The 16,570-nt window shown below is 36.6% G+C and overlaps 2 protein-coding genes across 2 annotated transcripts; one reads left to right on the top strand and one right to left on the bottom strand.

Annotated features, from left to right (window-relative positions):
* Nucleotides 1-219: 219 nt before the first annotated feature.
* Nucleotides 220-7,058, bottom strand: si:ch211-63p21.8 (kelch-like protein 33). Its single transcript, XM_051115251.1, has 4 exons — nt 6,226-7,058; nt 3,427-4,375; nt 2,774-2,944; nt 220-739 (listed from the first exon to the last, which is right to left on the bottom strand). Exons 1-4 carry the CDS (start codon nt 6,947-6,949, stop codon nt 220-222), a joined length of 2,364 nt encoding a protein of 787 aa, XP_050971208.1. The 5' UTR covers nt 6,950-7,058.
* A 5,556-nt stretch (nt 7,059-12,614) lies between these two features.
* LOC127168575 (solute carrier family 12 member 3) lies at nt 12,615-16,558 on the top strand. Its single transcript, XM_051115565.1, has 7 exons — nt 12,615-12,971; nt 13,123-13,212; nt 14,732-14,807; nt 14,931-15,026; nt 15,296-15,435; nt 15,620-15,730; nt 15,817-16,558. Exons 1-7 carry the CDS (start codon nt 12,735-12,737, stop codon nt 15,946-15,948), a joined length of 882 nt encoding a protein of 293 aa, XP_050971522.1. The 5' UTR covers nt 12,615-12,734; the 3' UTR covers nt 15,949-16,558.
* Nucleotides 16,559-16,570: the final 12 nt, after the last annotated feature.

Here is a 16,570-nt window from a genome sequence, read left to right as displayed (position 1 = left end):
AGAAATATCAACTATAAATATAAATATTTACATACCAAAACGTAGCAATGAAATAGTTCTAATTAAAATGGACTTTCAAAGAGCATAATTTATGACACTCAGACCTGCTCCCTTTACGTTCCAAAGCAATCACCTACGAGTTTACATTTCAGATGCTTCTCTTCAAGGCAGCTTGGTAGTTTTTCAAGTAAAGCTAATAAATATGTGCTCATCTTATGCTCATTTTCTGATTTGATCAGGCAGATGAAGGAGGCATGCGCGTATATCTGTGACAGGACCAGGCATCTTTCCCATACTTTCCCATCTCTGAGTCACAGTGTCATAGCGATGAGTGAGTCTGGACTCGCTATAGTCCTCCTGGCAATAACCACCGAGAATATACAGCCTTTCCTCCAGGACGGCAGAGGCCGCGCCGACGTGGGGAATGGGAAGAGGAGTGAACACCATCCAGATGTCACGTACAGGGTTGTAGATCTCACAGACTAGTTGATCGGTGTAGTACTTACGGAGGTTGCACACTCCACCAGCTACATAGAAACGGTTTTTCAGGCTCTCCATGCAGTGCTGGGCCCGGTCGTGGGTCATCTCGGCGAGGTACGTGGTTCCCCTCTCTGGGTGGTAGAGGAACATGGACACCAGGCATACGTATTTACAGTTGAAGCCTCCTGATATGAAGATCTCGCCTCCCCAAACGGTGGCAGCATGACCGCTCAAGGCTTGGTCCAAAGGATGGCAGAAGCTGATCCATAGGACAGAAAAGTCGATATTTAATAGCTCCATTTTATTTCTCCACAAAATTTTAGTAGAAACTCTTAAGACAAATGCGAAAGAGCAACATTTTTCTCCAAACAGACACATCAGATGTTTCCCCCAACATTATCAAGCTGCAGACTCGGAGCCTGCTGCATCAACAGTCCCGCACCCAGAGTCCCGCATTCTCAGACCCCTCGTTTTTCGAGACAGCGCCTCCTGCTGTTCGGAAGATCGTATAACACCCTTATCCAAATGCCATTGAAAACATTAGAATGCAATATTACGGTCTCTTTTTGTTTAAAGTTATCCAAATAAATATTTGCGTTCCCTGCTTAATGCATGTGCCAAAAAAAAAAAAAAATCATTGTGTTCTCAAACTAACTAATTACCCAGTATTTATTTTTTGAGCGTGGGTGTAATTGAAAGGAACTTACTGATGCAACCGATACAAATACAAATTGAACTATCATCTGAAAAATATTATGTGACATTATATTGCTACAATGTTTTAGTTTGTTTTTGTACAATGTTTCAAATTCCATTTTTTTCTTTCAGCTCAACATATAATGGTCTAATTAACATTATACCATGCTAACATTACAAAACCTGTTTTTTGATATTTTGAATGTGAAGCAAAACTCAAATAATAGACAAAACACCAATAATGAACAATTCTGTACTTTATTTAACGATCACCTTAATCACTGTCATCTTGCTGTAAACAGGACAAAGCAAAGAAAAAAGGAAGAAAGAATTGTGTTAGTGACTTTATTAACATGTTTCTGAACTTTGGACAACTTTGTCGGTTGGAAATATATCGGGGCACAGAATGGGCAGTGAAAATCACTGCAGCATTTATTACATTTCTGTATTTCTGGAAGTGAATTCCCCGTTTGAATTGTTATATCCATCTTCAAAAAAAAAAAAAAAAAGAGAGTCAAACTCAAATTCAAAATTTAAGACCACCCCACAGAGCCCATACAGTCAAATTTCAGTCAAAACAAATTAAAACAAGGAACCCCCCAAAAAGGCCAAATGACACATTCTAACTCACATGTTAATACCATAGACTGGTTAATACATAGTGAAGGCATAGCAAATTTGATTATTAGGCAACTGTAGCCTATGAGTTGTAAATGGCTGGCAACAACTTCATATCACAGTAAAATTAATATTAATCCATTTTAATACTTACGTTTTAAGACCTAATTTAAGTAGTCTATATAAATTATATAAAGTAAAATAATTACTCTGGCATTAATTAATTCAATTTATAGTTTTAGGAGAAAAGTTCCGATAATTAAAAAAAGGTAAATCTGATTAAATAATTAATGATGACATTCTTTGATATTAACACACTTAATGTATTTAATTGGTCTACTTTAATGTCAACTACATTTAATCATTTTTTTTTTACAATGGCTTGTCTACAAAAAGTCCAAGGTTAAAGGCTAACGTTAGCTATCAAAATATTTTCGGGGAAAAAAGGCGAAAAAACATACATTAACGGCTCAAATTTTGTTACAAACTATCATTACAAATATTAAATAGACTGTTCATATGTTGGTGTATCGATGAGCTATAAAGTAGTTTGATTAAAAAAGAAATCATTGAATAAAATTGACGATACTCACCGTGTTTCGGTTCTTCACGTGTTTATCCATGTGTTTATCCGATCCAATTTGAAAGGTGGCGCTGTCTCGAAAAACGAGGGGTCTGAGAATGCGGGACTCTGGGTGCGGGACTGTAGATGCAGCAGGCTCCGAGTCTGCATCTTCATACTACTCGATGTTTCTCCAAGCATAATTTATTTAAAGATATGTTGTTGTGCTTCTAAGAGCCACTAGGTGTCAGTCAGTTCATTCTTTACATTGCTTTTACATTTTTACAATAAACAGAAAGAGTAAAGTTAATTATTATAAAGGAATCTTAAAAAAATATATATATATATATATATATATATATATATATATATATATATGAGCTTGCTCTTTTATGCTGTTTTACTTTCTCTTCTTACCTCCAGGAATCTGTTTCTGGTGAGTATTTTTCCACACTGTCAAGATTTGTGTTGATGTCTTTGTCTCCTCCGATGGCAAACAGGCCGTCTCCACTTACCACCAGCGTAAAGTTACTCCTCAGTTCATGAAGGTCTGACAGCCTTTTCCAGTGGTCTCGCTCAGGGTCGTACCTGTTAATATATATGTATTGTTAGAAAAACAGGTCACAGAAAAATGTTGGGAAAATTCAGGTTGACACATTCAGAAAATGTATGTATGTATTTTTAAACTAAATTAATACAATTTGACCCCATAAAGGATTCACTTGATGTAAAATAAAATAAACATTAATTAAAATAAAATAATCTCTAATATTCAGTTAGTTTACTTTAGAAAGAGGGGGTGAGGGATTAGGAAAGGTCCACGAGCCAGGACTTGACCTCGGGATACCCAAAGTGCAATGGTGCTATATGTTGGCACGCTGACCACAAAGCTATCAGTGTCGACAGGCTGTTTTTTTTATTTTAATTTTAAAATATAAATAGCCAGTATGTTACAATAGCCTGACAAAACCATGCTTGCTTACTTGCTAACTTGTATAACAAATTTATATATTAAAAGCACAAAAGAGCACTTTTGATTTCTTGGCATTTTTAAATAGCCATTACTTTACCTGTAAACAGATTTCATGGTGTCAGTCTTAGCGTAGAAGTAGCAGCCTCCAGCTACATATAGTTGACCATCAAGGACCCCAACGCCGTGTCTAAATCTGGGCTGATCTGGCATTTCTCCCAGCAATCTCCACTCAATCTCCTTCACGATGCCTGTTCCACTTCTCAGAGAGTTGGCAAACCAGAGCTGCCTGCTGGGAATCCGATTCCCCATGTCTGGATGCAGCTCATCACCTCCAACCAAAACCAGGGCGTCTTTGGGGTGACGTATACGTCGCTGCGCCACGCAGTCAGAGATGCCAAATCCAAACTCCTTCAGTGCTGATTTGTAGAGTTCAACCTCGACTTCTCCACTGCATTCCATGCTCAGGTTCACAGCACGAACTTCTCGAAATTCTCGGAAGGTCATGAATGGAAAACGCACAGCACGCATGAGCTCTTCGGCCTGCGGGAGCCGTTCGGTGGGATCCGCTTCCACCCAAGTGACGACCGCTCGGAAAACAGCCAGCTCTGATGGAATGGACAGCGCATCGCATCGGAGGAACTGCAGAAGCTTCTCGGCCGGGAGGTCCTGAAACTTTGGGGTGGCAGATATTTCTTGGAAGCGTCTGAGAACAAAATCCTCAGCCAGCTCCATCAAGTCAGCCATGCCGTAGGCCTCTGCGAAAGACGCCACGTCCAGGCAGTTGTGGACGTCCATTTCTTGCTCCAGGAACTTGAGGCAGAGCGAGATAGCTGGCTGAAATTGAAACTGGAGTGAGGTGCAGGCAAGTTCAAACACACAGCCCCATCCGAGCAGCAGAGCACCGCTGTAGGCGCAGTGCAGGAGGGCCTCAAGTTCAGCAGCTCCAATTAACAGCAGAGGCACGGACTCTTGCTGGCTCTCCTTCATACCACTGGTAAACATGCCTCTAAAGTAGTCACTGCTGGCTGCCAGGAGCACCCTGTGAGCTTCATGAGGCAAAGAATTGAGTCAGCACTGTTTAAAGACAGTATTGAAATTTGTAATTTATTTACTTAAACTATTGTTGTCTTTTTCTACAGCTTGAGGGCAGTTTATAAAATGGAGAGAAATGGTTGCCATTCTCTTCTCCTGTTCAAATTTCACATTTTTAAAACAAGTAATGAGTAATGTATGGGTGGAATGAAATCAAAAGGGTAGTCACTAATATAACTATTTCTCTCTCTCTCTCTCTCTCTCTCTCTCTCTCTACCTCTGTTCTTTTTTAAACTATTAGTGTCTTTTTCTACAGCGCTACAAAACTGACAATATGGAGGAAAAATGATTGTAATTTTCTGCTGTTCAAATTACATTTTCAGATGTGCTGAAATTAGATTTAAATAATGAATGGAGTGGAATTAAAAGGTTTTTAATCATTGACATTTTTCTTTACCTCTGTTTTACACTTCTACCCCAGTTTCACAAACAAGACTTAAACTTAATCCCAGACTGAAATGTAAGTCTGAGCTGTTTCAACTAAACAAAACTTGCACTAAATGATCTTAAAATATGTCTGTGCCTTCGTTTTGCCTCAAGATGCACACCAGTAATGTTTTCTTTCTTTCTTTCTTTCTTTTTTTTTTTTTTTTTCTAAAACATGATTATAAAAACTACTTAAATGTCTTACTTGAACTATGGCCTAATCCTTGCTTAGTCTAAACCCTGTCTGTGAAACCAGGCCTTAAACAACAAATTCAAGCATAGCAAACTGACAGAATGGAGGGAAATAAGTGGTTATTATTTATCATTAACTACTGTTGTCTTTTTATCCAGCTTGATAAAAATCAAACACAGCATTTGACAAAATGGAGGGAGAAAAATGGTTGGTATTTCCGTATGTTCAAGTTCAGATTTCAAATGTTCAAAACATTCCAATTTGGATAATGGATGGAATATAATAAAAAATGTAATCAACCTCTGTTCTTCTCTTATATTTAAATTTTCATGTCTTTTTCTACTGCTCGATAAAAGTCAAGTCCCAGCAAGTGACAAAATGGAGAGGAACAATTTTAGACTTTTTTTTTAATTTATTTATTTATTTTTTTTATTTAAAACATTCCAATTTTAAATAATTGAGGCTGCAATGGAATATATTTGAAACCTTTGTGAAGTCACTGACATAACTGTCATATTTTTACTTTCACATTTGAACTGTTATTGTCTTTTTTGTCTACAGTTTGTTAAAATGGAGGGAAAAATGGCGGGAAAACAGTCATTATTTTCTTCTGTTTAAATTCGAATTTCAAATTTTCAAAACATTCAGATTTAAAAATGGATAGAATGTAATGGAATTAAAGGGTTTGTAAAGTCAAGGGATGGAAATTGGTCATCCTTTTCTTCTGCTCAAATTCAAATTTCAAATGTTCAAACATTCAGATTTGAATAATGCATGGAATGTGATGTAATTAAAAGAACTGTGAAGTTAATGGCACAACTGTATTTTTTTTCTCTCTTTTTTTGTGTCTTTTAGTGTGTCTTGTCTTTCTCTACAGCTTGATAAAAGCCAAGCCCAGCAGCTGACAAAGTGGGGGGGAAATTGGCCATCTTTTTCTTCTGTTTAAATTTCAAATGTTCAGATTTAAAAAATAAATGGAATGAAATCAAAAGAAACCAATGAGCAACCATATGGCAGTATCCTGGCAAGTGGCAACCACCCACAACACTAGCACTGTGTTGACTTTTAAGGGCAAGCATCACTCTTACTTGTCCAAGTGGTATTTTTTATGTGGGTTATCTAATCTATCTAATCGAATCTAATCCCTAATTATGTTGCCAGTTACGTTGTCTTCAGGTGCCTTACCATGAAAGACTGTTCCTTCTGCAACCAGTTCTACATCGCATCCCACTCTTTTGGCCCATAAGTCCTGCATGGACTGCAGGCCGACCTTCATTTGCTCTTCCACTGAGATCTTTTTCAATTCTTCTTTCTTATTACCTCCATCTTCCTTCACTTTGACAAGCTCCAGGACTCTTGGAGCTCCCAGACTAACAGCTGCAGTCTGAATCTGCGTCATGTTGTCTTTGCTCAGATTGATGATGGCTCCAGTGTAGGCAAACTCCACCACTGCAGCCAAACCAGAACCAATAACTTCAGGACCTAATCTCAGTGAGATCTCCTTCTCATCTCCATCCCTCTCCTGGAGCTTTTGCTGGATGAAGGAGCTCACCGCAGCCATGACAAGTGAGTGAACGTGGAGGCTCAGCCCATCCTCTGTGCTCAGGTTCATGTCCGTGAGGACGTTCTCCATCTTCATCTCCTCCAGAGTCTGGTAGATCTCACCCGGGTAACTTTGTCTGTGGTACCTTTGCAGTTCATCCTCTTCCACATCGTCACCCTCATTTTCCTTCACCGCCTCCTTTTTCATTCCTATCCTGCTGTCGTTATAGGACATGATCCATTTTAGCCTCCTTTTCTCCTCCTCAACCTTCTCTCCTCCTTCGTCTATCATCCTTTTCCTGCGCTCTTTCTCTCTTCTCCAGCGTTCCTCCCATTCCATGGGCAGATATTTTCTTGTAAATTCCATGAAAAAAAAAGTCTGTCTGGTGTTTTGGTGTTCTCGTCTGGGTTTTATTCTCGTTTTACCTTATTGCCGTTCTCCGTTTACAGCACTCACTCTTGTCGGTGCTCCTTCACTCCTGTATTTCCCTGAAGTCAACAACATGCTAATTATAGGTTCTGGGTTGGTAGATCTCATTTCGATAGGCCAGCAGCCTTTCTAAAGAGGTCACAGTCTGCTGCTTTGGGTTCAGATCAGTACAGTCACAATGATTCCGAAGTTAGTTTTCATTTTCAGAATCGATTAGATTCAACATTACTACAAAGCCAGTGAACTGCAGTTTGCACCAGAAATATAAAAAGCAATATATGAGGTCAAAAGTTTACATACACCCTGCATAATCAGCAAAATGTTATTTTATCAAAATATTAGGGATCATATGCATGTTATTTTTTATTTTTATTTAGTACTGATCTGAATAAGATATTTCACAAGAGAAAAAATAGTTGAATTTATAAAAATGACCCCGTTCAAAAGTTTAGATACACTTATTCTTAATACTGTGTTGTTACATGAATGATTCACAGCTGCGTTTATATGTATTATGATAGTTGTTCATGAGTCCTTTGTTTGTCCTGAACAGTTAAACTGTCCGCTGTTCCTCAGAAAAATCCTTCAGGTCCCACAAATTATTTGTTTTTCAGCATTTCTTGTGTATTTGAACCCTTTCCATGATTTTGAGATCCATCTTTTCACACTGAAGACAACTGAGGGACTCATATGCAACTATTACAGAAGGTCCAAACATGCACTGATGCTTCAGAAGGAAAAACTATGCATTAAGAGCCAGGGGTGTAAACTTTTGAACAGAATGAAAATGTGTGCATTTTTCTTATTTTGTCTAAATGCCTTTTTTTTTTTTTTTTTTTTTTTCGAATTCAGTACTGCCTTTCAGAAGCTACAGAAAATACTTCTATGTTTCCCAGAAGACAAAATAAGTTACATTTACCCTGATCTTCAAATAAAACCCCCCTGCCCCCTAATAAATTGTGTTTCCTTCTGGAGCATCAGTGAGTGTTTGAACCTTCTGTAATAGTTGCATATGAGTCCCTCAGTTGTCCTCACTAGGGGTGCAAATACACAAAAATGCTGAAATACCAAAGAATTTGTGGGACCTGAAGGACTTTTCTGAAGAACAGTGGGCAGTTTAACTGTTCAGGACAAACAAGGGACTCATGAACAACTATCACTAAAGCTGTAATTTATTCAAGTAACTACACAGTATTAAGAATCATGCGTATGTAAATTTTTGAACGGGGTGATTTTTATAAATTCAACTATTATTTTCTCTTGTGGGCTATATATGTAAATGTATTTTATGTGAAATATCTAATTCAGGTCAGTACAAAATAAAAATAAATAAATAAATAAATAACATGCATTTTGTATGAACTCTCTTATTTTGATAAAATAATTAACATTTCACAGATTCTGCAAGGTGTATATAAACTTTTGACTTCATCTGTTTATAAGCCAGGTTATCTTATGATTTTCATTATGCAAGATTAAATGTAGATGTTTTATCTTGTAAAATACAATCATTGCTAAGATATTAGGTATGCCAGTTCTTAAGTTTCTTTCTTTCTTTCTTTCTTAGTTTCGTTCTTTCTTTGTCATGTGTTTGCTTTTGGTGAAATATTAAATAAGAAGCAGGTAATTAGGAGCAGTGTTGGGGGTAACGCATTACAAGTAACGCAAGTTACGTAATATTATTACTTTTTCCAAGTAACTAGTAAAGTAACACATTACTTTTTAATTGACAAGAAAATATCTGAGTTTGACTTTTTTCAAATAAGTAACGCCAGTTTCCCCCCATTTATTGATTAAAAGCTCTCCTTTCTCCATGTTGAGAGAAATCAGGAGTAAGATGTTAGTTTTAGAATAAATGTGAACAAGCGTTAATTCATCTCACTCACAAAAAACAGATTCAGCACTCCTCAAAATGAATAAAAACAGTGAAATTCATCTCAGAATATGATGCAAACCTGCAATAATTAAATATGTTAAATAATACAAATATCTTTTAAGCATTTAATACCATTTTATTAATCAATGACTTGCTGCCAACCTTCAATGACCCAATTCAGCCATACTAATAAGCAAAAATGACTCAAGATAATCTAACATTAGTTTTCCTTATATTGCTAAAGAGTTTATATTTTTTCTTCTGTGGTCTATTATACAGACATGAATTCACTTTTCTCGAAGTCTGAGGCTTTTGGTGTGAAAAGGCTTTTACGTTTGCCAAAAATAGAACTTTTTATATTAAAAACAAACATGCAAGCCCTGCCCAGATTTAAAAAGTAACGCAAAAGTAATGTAATGCATTACTTTCCATAAAAAGTAACCAAGTAATGTAATTAGTTACTTTTTAGGGAGTAACTCAATATTGTAATGCATTACTTTTAAAAGTAACTTTCCCCAACACTGATAAGGGGATATTTAAAAACATTAAATATAAATAAGAGCACATTTCTGTTTTGTAAGAAATCTGATTAATTAAGATTGGTCAGAATTAATCAGAATTAATAAAAATTTTGTGTAAGGGCACACATGAGAAAGGTCAGACAGACAGGAAACTGTTCACAGAGGTGGTTGAGCATAAAAAAAAGCAGAAATACAACAAAATGCGTTTCTGAGACCGGACATGCCTGCTTAACGTTATTAGAAGCTGCGTCAGAGGGTGTTGCAGCAAAAGATAAAGGTTCCTCACAGTACATACCGTACCATCTCGAATGAAAGCAGGCAGATTTGTGCTGTTCTGTGTAGGTGTCCGTCTTCATTTTTAAACTCTGTAATCATAATATTTTACTTGTATATACACGCTAATTCATACACAGTAAACAAATGACCCGATGCACTGTTTACAGATATTATCTGGTGTTTCAATTCACATTTTACAGAAGTAAAGAGCAGCAAATTGTTCTTGTGGCTTCTTATGATTATGACAGAGACATTTACGCACTGAAAGATACTTATTTTTAGCCAGTGATATAAACAGAATCCAATTTTAGGTTCTGAAACGTGTTTTTATCAGGGCATACCAGTAACCCAGCTGGTTGATGTTAGTGAACATTTTTCCTCTGTTTACCACAAAGTTGACGTGTACTTTTCAGAAAGCTGATTCTTATTTAGTACAGTCACATTGTTTCTGTTTGGGGTCAAATTCAGGAAGAACACACTATTGAAAAACACAACAAATCGAACACAAATAGACATTTGACCGAAGTGAACTCTTGTATTTATTCATGTAACATTAAAAAGATCATAAAATTTGGAAAAATAATCATGTATCAACCTGATAATTATAATCTATTTGCACCATTAGAACAGAAAAGAAGATAAGCATTAACTGCGTGTTTACACACCTGCTTGTTAATAATGTCCAACAAATGAGCTATTAAAGTTTTTTTCCTCCATTTTCCAGTCGCTGACGCATTTCTGAGAGTGTTCTGTGCATGCAACACCTCATTTCTTGGTTGCACTTTTCTTTGTACTTGTTAACAGAGAAGACGTTTTGAAAACCAAGGTCACTTACACAAGAGTACACAAAGTCGACAAGCCCACCCAAATGGGCTTTGTGTTCCAATAAATGACAAAAAATAAAAGCCACGTAAGAACTTTTAGTGTTCATAAAAATAACCTTTTTATGGCACACGGTTCCTTGAAACTTGTATAAACTGTGTAAACGGTTTATTGTGTTCTTTCGGACCGTTCTGATTGTTGACTCAAGTGCTCTTTGAAATCTAAATTCTAGGAATGGAACTGATTGGCTGATGTCCACTCTATAAATTACATATCCTTTGGCCATCCATATTTTGCCCTCATGAAAAGCTTGATGGTTCCAGTAAACACCACCTGCATGCCAAGATCTGATTGGTTAGATGAGAATGTGGGTGTGTTTACCAAATACCGCTGTATAGATAGTTGGAACAAACGTGATGAAGCAGGTTCACGTTCCCGAAGAAACCGCACGTCACCAACAAAACATTTCATATTATTACTCATAACAAATGAATGAGAACATTAAATGAAAGTAGCAGATATCAGACGGCGCACAAATGCTGGTACTGCTGGTTCAAATCAGTGCCTTTACAGTAATTCCATATGTGAAAAATCAGAACATTACAGAAATGGAAATGTTCTCAGTACATTTTCATAACATTTATTATCTCGCTATTAAGTTTTATGTATTGTCATAATGACCAGTTTTTTCATTGATGTAGAGTTTAAACTCAATTAAACATTTATATAAAGTGTTTTTCACAATAAAAGCAGATTTTATAGAGAAAAAGTATTAGTGAGCAGCAAAAAACCCCCTTCTAGGTCTTAGGAGGAAGAAATCTTTGCAATATCCAGGAATTCAAATGTTTGAGGCGAGACACTGCAGGCGAATAGGATAAAAACAAAACAAAACAAAAACAAAAAAATAGTTATCGCCATACCTACAGTTGATTGATTACACTGACAACTGAAAATTGTAAATGAAAAATGTATTATGTTTTCTAAAGTGTTATGTTTAAAAATGCAAATGAGGCATTATTTATTGAAATATGCTCTAATTTGCATACATTTCTAGTACAAAAATGTAATACAAAAACACTGGATTTCAAAATTCTTGTTTATTTATTTATTTATTTTATTTATTTCATTTTTTTTTTTGGACATATTAGAGTCAAAAGTTTTTACAGAGGGAATTTGGGGTATCTCATTTTTGTCGCTCTATAATTTAGAAAATACTTAGAACAGACAGAAAACCATAAATTTCCACTTCAGTAGCACTTACACACACCAAACTTTACATTTTATCCCTGTGTATATCCTGAAGGTTTTATATAAACAAATCCCTATATATATATATATATATATATATATATATATACTTTTTTTTTTTTTTTTTTTTTTTTTTTTTTTAGACAGCAGTGATATTACATGGCAAATAGAGATTTTTCCTTCTTCTCAGATGTTTTTCCTGAGAAAAAGACCTCAGTAATCTCATATACATCAGATGAAAACTCAGTGTCTCAGATTGTCTGTGCCTCAATATGAACTCAAACATTTCTCATCAAATGATCTGACCTGCTCTACACGTTCATTTTATAGCTCTAAACCTTTACCAGATGACAACCATTGACTCATTTAGGTCTGCCTTTATTTCAGGAGAAACATTTGAGATAAAGCCAATGAGCTGGAAGGAGCAGCATCTGAGCAAATGTCTCTCCATTTCATGTCATTTTTGTCTAGGTGAAACAGTTAATGTAAAAGCCCAGGTTCACGACGAGTTTCCTGGCCTGTGCAGCTAAACAAGCAAGTCATGCAAGTCTTTTAGACCAATAATAATATTTAATCATTTCATTTATGATGCTCATTGCTCACTTTAGATGAAGGATATTCAGTGTTCACACACGTCCAAACTGTTGGTAGACAAACTCTCTATTTGACAGATGTGGCATGTTGGGAAACCAGTCTGTTGATGTTTCTGAAGAAGACTTCAAAGATAGCAAGAGAATACAATACAAAGAACTGCCAGTCATGGTTCTGCAACAATGTTTGTGTACGTCTAATAATGGGTGTGTTTAAGTAGGCTCAATTAAGGTATAAAAGAAAACGCAACTCAATTTCTGATAGCAGAGGAAGGTCTGTTCGTCTCCACTCGCCTGGGCGCTGTGTTTTCCGTGGATGTGCTGGATCTCCGTAAGGATTAAACAGGAACGGTCGACATCTTAAAGTGTGAAGTACTGGAAAGCCCACGATGGCCAAATATATCAATCGCATCAGAAACTTAATCCCGGGTCTTCGCCGTCCGGACAACAATGGTCCGCCTCAAGGTGTTACCGTGGAGGCTGATTTTGGGAATGAGAAGGACTTGAAAAAAATGTCATTCTACAATCCACTCGATCCTGTGCCAAAATATGACTTTTATGCCAAAGACACATGGGCAGGACGTATTAAAAGAACCAGGCCATCACTGGATGTTCTGCGCCAACCAGTAAGTAAAAAAAAAAAGAAGTGATCATTTGAAACAAAATGCATGTCTAACTAACATGCAAGTGAGTCTAAGTGAATATTGCTCTCAAAGATTGTTTATATGGCAACATATTTGATTTTGATGTTTATTCTCTGGATGTTCCTGTCAATAGCCGGACCCTGATGATCTTCCCCCACCACCAGAGGACGATGGACGGCCCAAAGTCAAGCTTGTTCGCTTTGGATGGGTTCTGGGAGTCATGGTGAGAAAGCAACAATCATAAATGTGATCTTATTAACATCTCTAGATGTTTCTCTAAGATTTTAAATGGTGAGCTACAGTAATGCCTAGGTCAGTGCTCAGATTTTCCTGTTAGATGTCTTTCTCAGTGAACCCATATTTATTTATTTATTTATTTATTTATTTATTTATTTATTTATTTATTTATTTATTTATTTGTGGATTGCTTCTGTTGGCCTCATTTGTAAGTTGCTTTGGTTAAAAGCATCTGTTAGATGATTTAATGTAAATATAAATACAATATCATTCTTGTTTTTAATAATTAGTCATCAGTACAGTGACAAATACTGCAAAAAAACTTATCAGTGAAATTTGTGTTTTTTTTAAAGCAAAATTAGTCACCTACGTCATTTGTTCAAATCCATTGAGTTATTTATTTATTTATTTATTTATTTATTTATTTATTTATTTATTTTCTCAGTGGTTTCAGCTAAACCATTCTTAGTTGGCCATTGATATGCATACATCAGTATAGGTATCCTAAAACCCCAAAATTAAAGTTTATCTGTCATAATCACAATTCATTACAAATATACAGTGTTGGGGAAAGTTACTTTTAAAATGAATGCATTATAATATTGCATTACTCCCTAAAAAATAACTAATTACGTTACTTAGTTGCTTTTTATGGAAAGTATGTGTGAAGTATGTGTTACTTTACTTTTGTGTTACTTTTTAAAATCTGGACAGGACTTGCTTGTTTGTTTTTAATATGAAAAAGTTAAGTTTTTTGTAAAAGCACTTTCACACCAAAAAGTGAAATAAATAAGCCTCAGGCTGAAGGAAAAGTAAATTCATCTTCAACCTTTAACCGTCTTCAACCTTTAGGAGAAAAAGGTTCAACACAAATGTTAGTTTATCTAAATCTGTTGTTTTTTTTGTGAGTGAGATGAATTAATGAATGTTCACGTTTAATATGGAACTACAGTAACATGTTTACACAGTGTACACAACGCCTCTGCCCTTCTGATTTCTCTCAACATGGGGGCAGGTGACTTGTCAGTCCATAAATGGGAAAACAAAGTAACTGGCATTACTTATTTGAAAAAGTAACTTAATCTTGTAAATTAAAAAAAAGTAATGCATTACTTTACTAGTTACTTGAAAAAATGTAATCTGATTATGTTACTTGCGTTACTTGTAATGTGTTACCCCCAACACTGCAAGTATATTTAAAGAAAATCATTGCATCATATGATCAAAGATTAATAAATGTGTACCTAAAATGTATTTTTTCATGAAGCACTGAAGCATTTTCTCAGGTCTATAATTTCACTTGCATAAGTTTGAAGCCCTGGCTTAATTTTCAGGAAAATAATTGCAATACAAATAAAGAAATAAATACATGTCCTTTATGCAAACTGTAATGTCTTATTTCTCTGTTTTAAATATGGGGTGAACTATGATTCTATCTTGTTTTTAAGTAATATTAAGGAACACATTTATAGACCACTAATGTTTTTACTATGATTGTGTTTCAGATTCGCGCCATGTTGAACATCTGGGGAGTCATTATGTACCTGCGGCTACCGTGGATCACGTCTCAAGCCGGACTCAGTGAGTCGATCCACCATCTGGTTTAACTGAGTTCAAGTCACTTGAATTTAGTTTAATTCACTTCTCAAATACCTTTCCTAACAGAATTAATTTGACATGCTATTTATGTCTTTTCACTTGCAGTTCTGACCTACGTCATTATCTTCATGTCTATCGTTGTCACAACGATCACAGCAACATCGGTGTCAGCAATCTCCACTAATGGGAAGGTCTACTCTGGTGAGTGAAGTGAATTATTCACCATAAAAAACAGGAACGTAAATAAGTAAATAAGACGCATTTCACTTTATGTTAGTTCTATTTTTAGTAAAATATAATAACATCCTTAAAACAATGTAAGAACCTGAAAGTAAACTTGTCTAAGAAATGCAGTGTTTTAAGTTGTAAAGTTGTTTAACACATTTAGTGAGGCATATTATTTCAACAAGCAAAGCCAACTTGTCAAGTCAAAACTCCACAGGGAGGTTCATCTGTGATCTTTCCTCCAGGTGGCACATACTTCATGATCTCTCGGAGTCTGGGTCCAGAGCTTGGAGCACCCATCGGTTTGCTCTTTGCGTTCGCCAACGCCATCGCCTGTGCACTCCACACAGTGGGGTTCTCAGAGACCGTCCGAGATCTTCTCAAGGTGAGATATGCACACATTCAAGAAGTCCTCTGATTTCACGTCCCTTTGGGGTCACCAATATTTTTGGTCCATTTTCTCAGAAATGAAACACAGAAGTTAAATGTGGAAAAATAGAAGTAAATATAGGGAATATGCAAGTAAGTCAAAGTGAACAGACAACACGACCGTTTAAATCTCTTCTCAGGACTACAAATCACAGATGGTGGACGATGTCAATGATGTAAGGATCATTGGGGCGATTACTGTCGTCATCCTCCTCTGCATCACATTCGCTGGCATGGCTTGGGAGGCAAAGGTATGTTCCACTTTCCTGTTTTTGCTAATCTCCCAATATTTTTTCTTTTAACACAACTGTTCATCTTGGTTTTCACTCCACCACAGGCTCAGATCCTGTTCTTCATCGCCATCATGCTGTCTTTAATTAATTACTTTGTGGGGACAGTCATTCCCCCCAGTGTAGACAAGCAGGCCGTGGGATTTTTCGGCTACCGTGGTGAGTACACCAGCTCCTGAAAGAGGGCGCGCATAAATGGATCTTGTTTTAGATATGGATTTGATATTTGTATTAGAAAACAAGTAAAAAATGCTGAGGAAGAAAATTAGGGTTTTCTTCAGTCAAGTTTCACCAGTCATCATCTGTCAGAGTGTTTGGCAAAGGACCAGCAAAACCTAACCACAGTTTCCCTTTCAAACATTCACTTCATGATGCGTATGGGGACAACTCCTGTTTACACTGGTACTGAAGCTTAATTTGTAGCTAGCAATGCCCTATAGGTGTGAGGGCCCATTCCACCAGAGGCCTCTTCCTGGGCGTAGTCCAGTGGGATCTCTGTTCCCCATATGCAATGTGAGGTGAGGATTCGAAAGGGAATGCTCCAGTTACTGGCATAAACTTGGTTCCCTGAGATAAAGGAACAAGTGTTACATCACTTGCCGTGCTAAAGGCTGCGTACGAATCGATGGCCGACACTTTAGTCGAAGGACTCTGATGCAGTGGCGCTCTAAGCAAACTCATTTAGATGTTGGCTCCACCTATTCTGGCAGGCTAAACCGCCGTTGGCTTGTGCAGCTACACAAACGTTAAACAAATCAAGCTTCAGTACCAGGGTAAACAGGCGTTGTGCCTATACACAAC

The sequence above is a fragment of the Labeo rohita genome, chromosome 7 (genome assembly GCF_022985175.1).
Source record: "Labeo rohita strain BAU-BD-2019 chromosome 7, IGBB_LRoh.1.0, whole genome shotgun sequence".
Lineage (NCBI taxonomy): Eukaryota > Metazoa > Chordata > Actinopteri > Cypriniformes > Cyprinidae > Labeo > Labeo rohita.
This window is presented reverse-complemented; position numbering and strand designations above follow the sequence as displayed.

What these genes read in the sequence shown, in the direction of transcription:
- si:ch211-63p21.8 (XM_051115251.1), bottom strand. Translation starts at nt 6,949, where the DNA reads ATGGAATTTACAAGAAAATATCTGCCCATGGAATGGGAGGAACGCTGG. An exon ending in AGAAGGAACAGTCTTTCATG is followed by an intron (nt 4,376 to 6,225) that starts GTAAGGCACCTG and finishes TGCCTCATGAAG; the next exon opens with CTCACAGGGTGCTCCTGGCA. An exon ending in ACCATGAAATCTGTTTACAG is followed by an intron (nt 2,945 to 3,426) that starts GTAAAGTAATGG and finishes ATATATTAACAG; the next exon opens with GTACGACCCTGAGCGAGACC.
- LOC127168575 (XM_051115565.1), top strand. Translation starts at nt 12,735, where the DNA reads ATGGCCAAATATATCAATCGCATCAGAAACTTAATCCCGGGTCTTCGC. An exon ending in TAATGGGAAGGTCTACTCTG is followed by an intron (nt 15,027 to 15,295) that starts GTGAGTGAAGTG and finishes TCTTTCCTCCAG; the next exon opens with GTGGCACATACTTCATGATC. An exon ending in CCGTCCGAGATCTTCTCAAG is followed by an intron (nt 15,436 to 15,619) that starts GTGAGATATGCA and finishes ATCTCTTCTCAG; the next exon opens with GACTACAAATCACAGATGGT.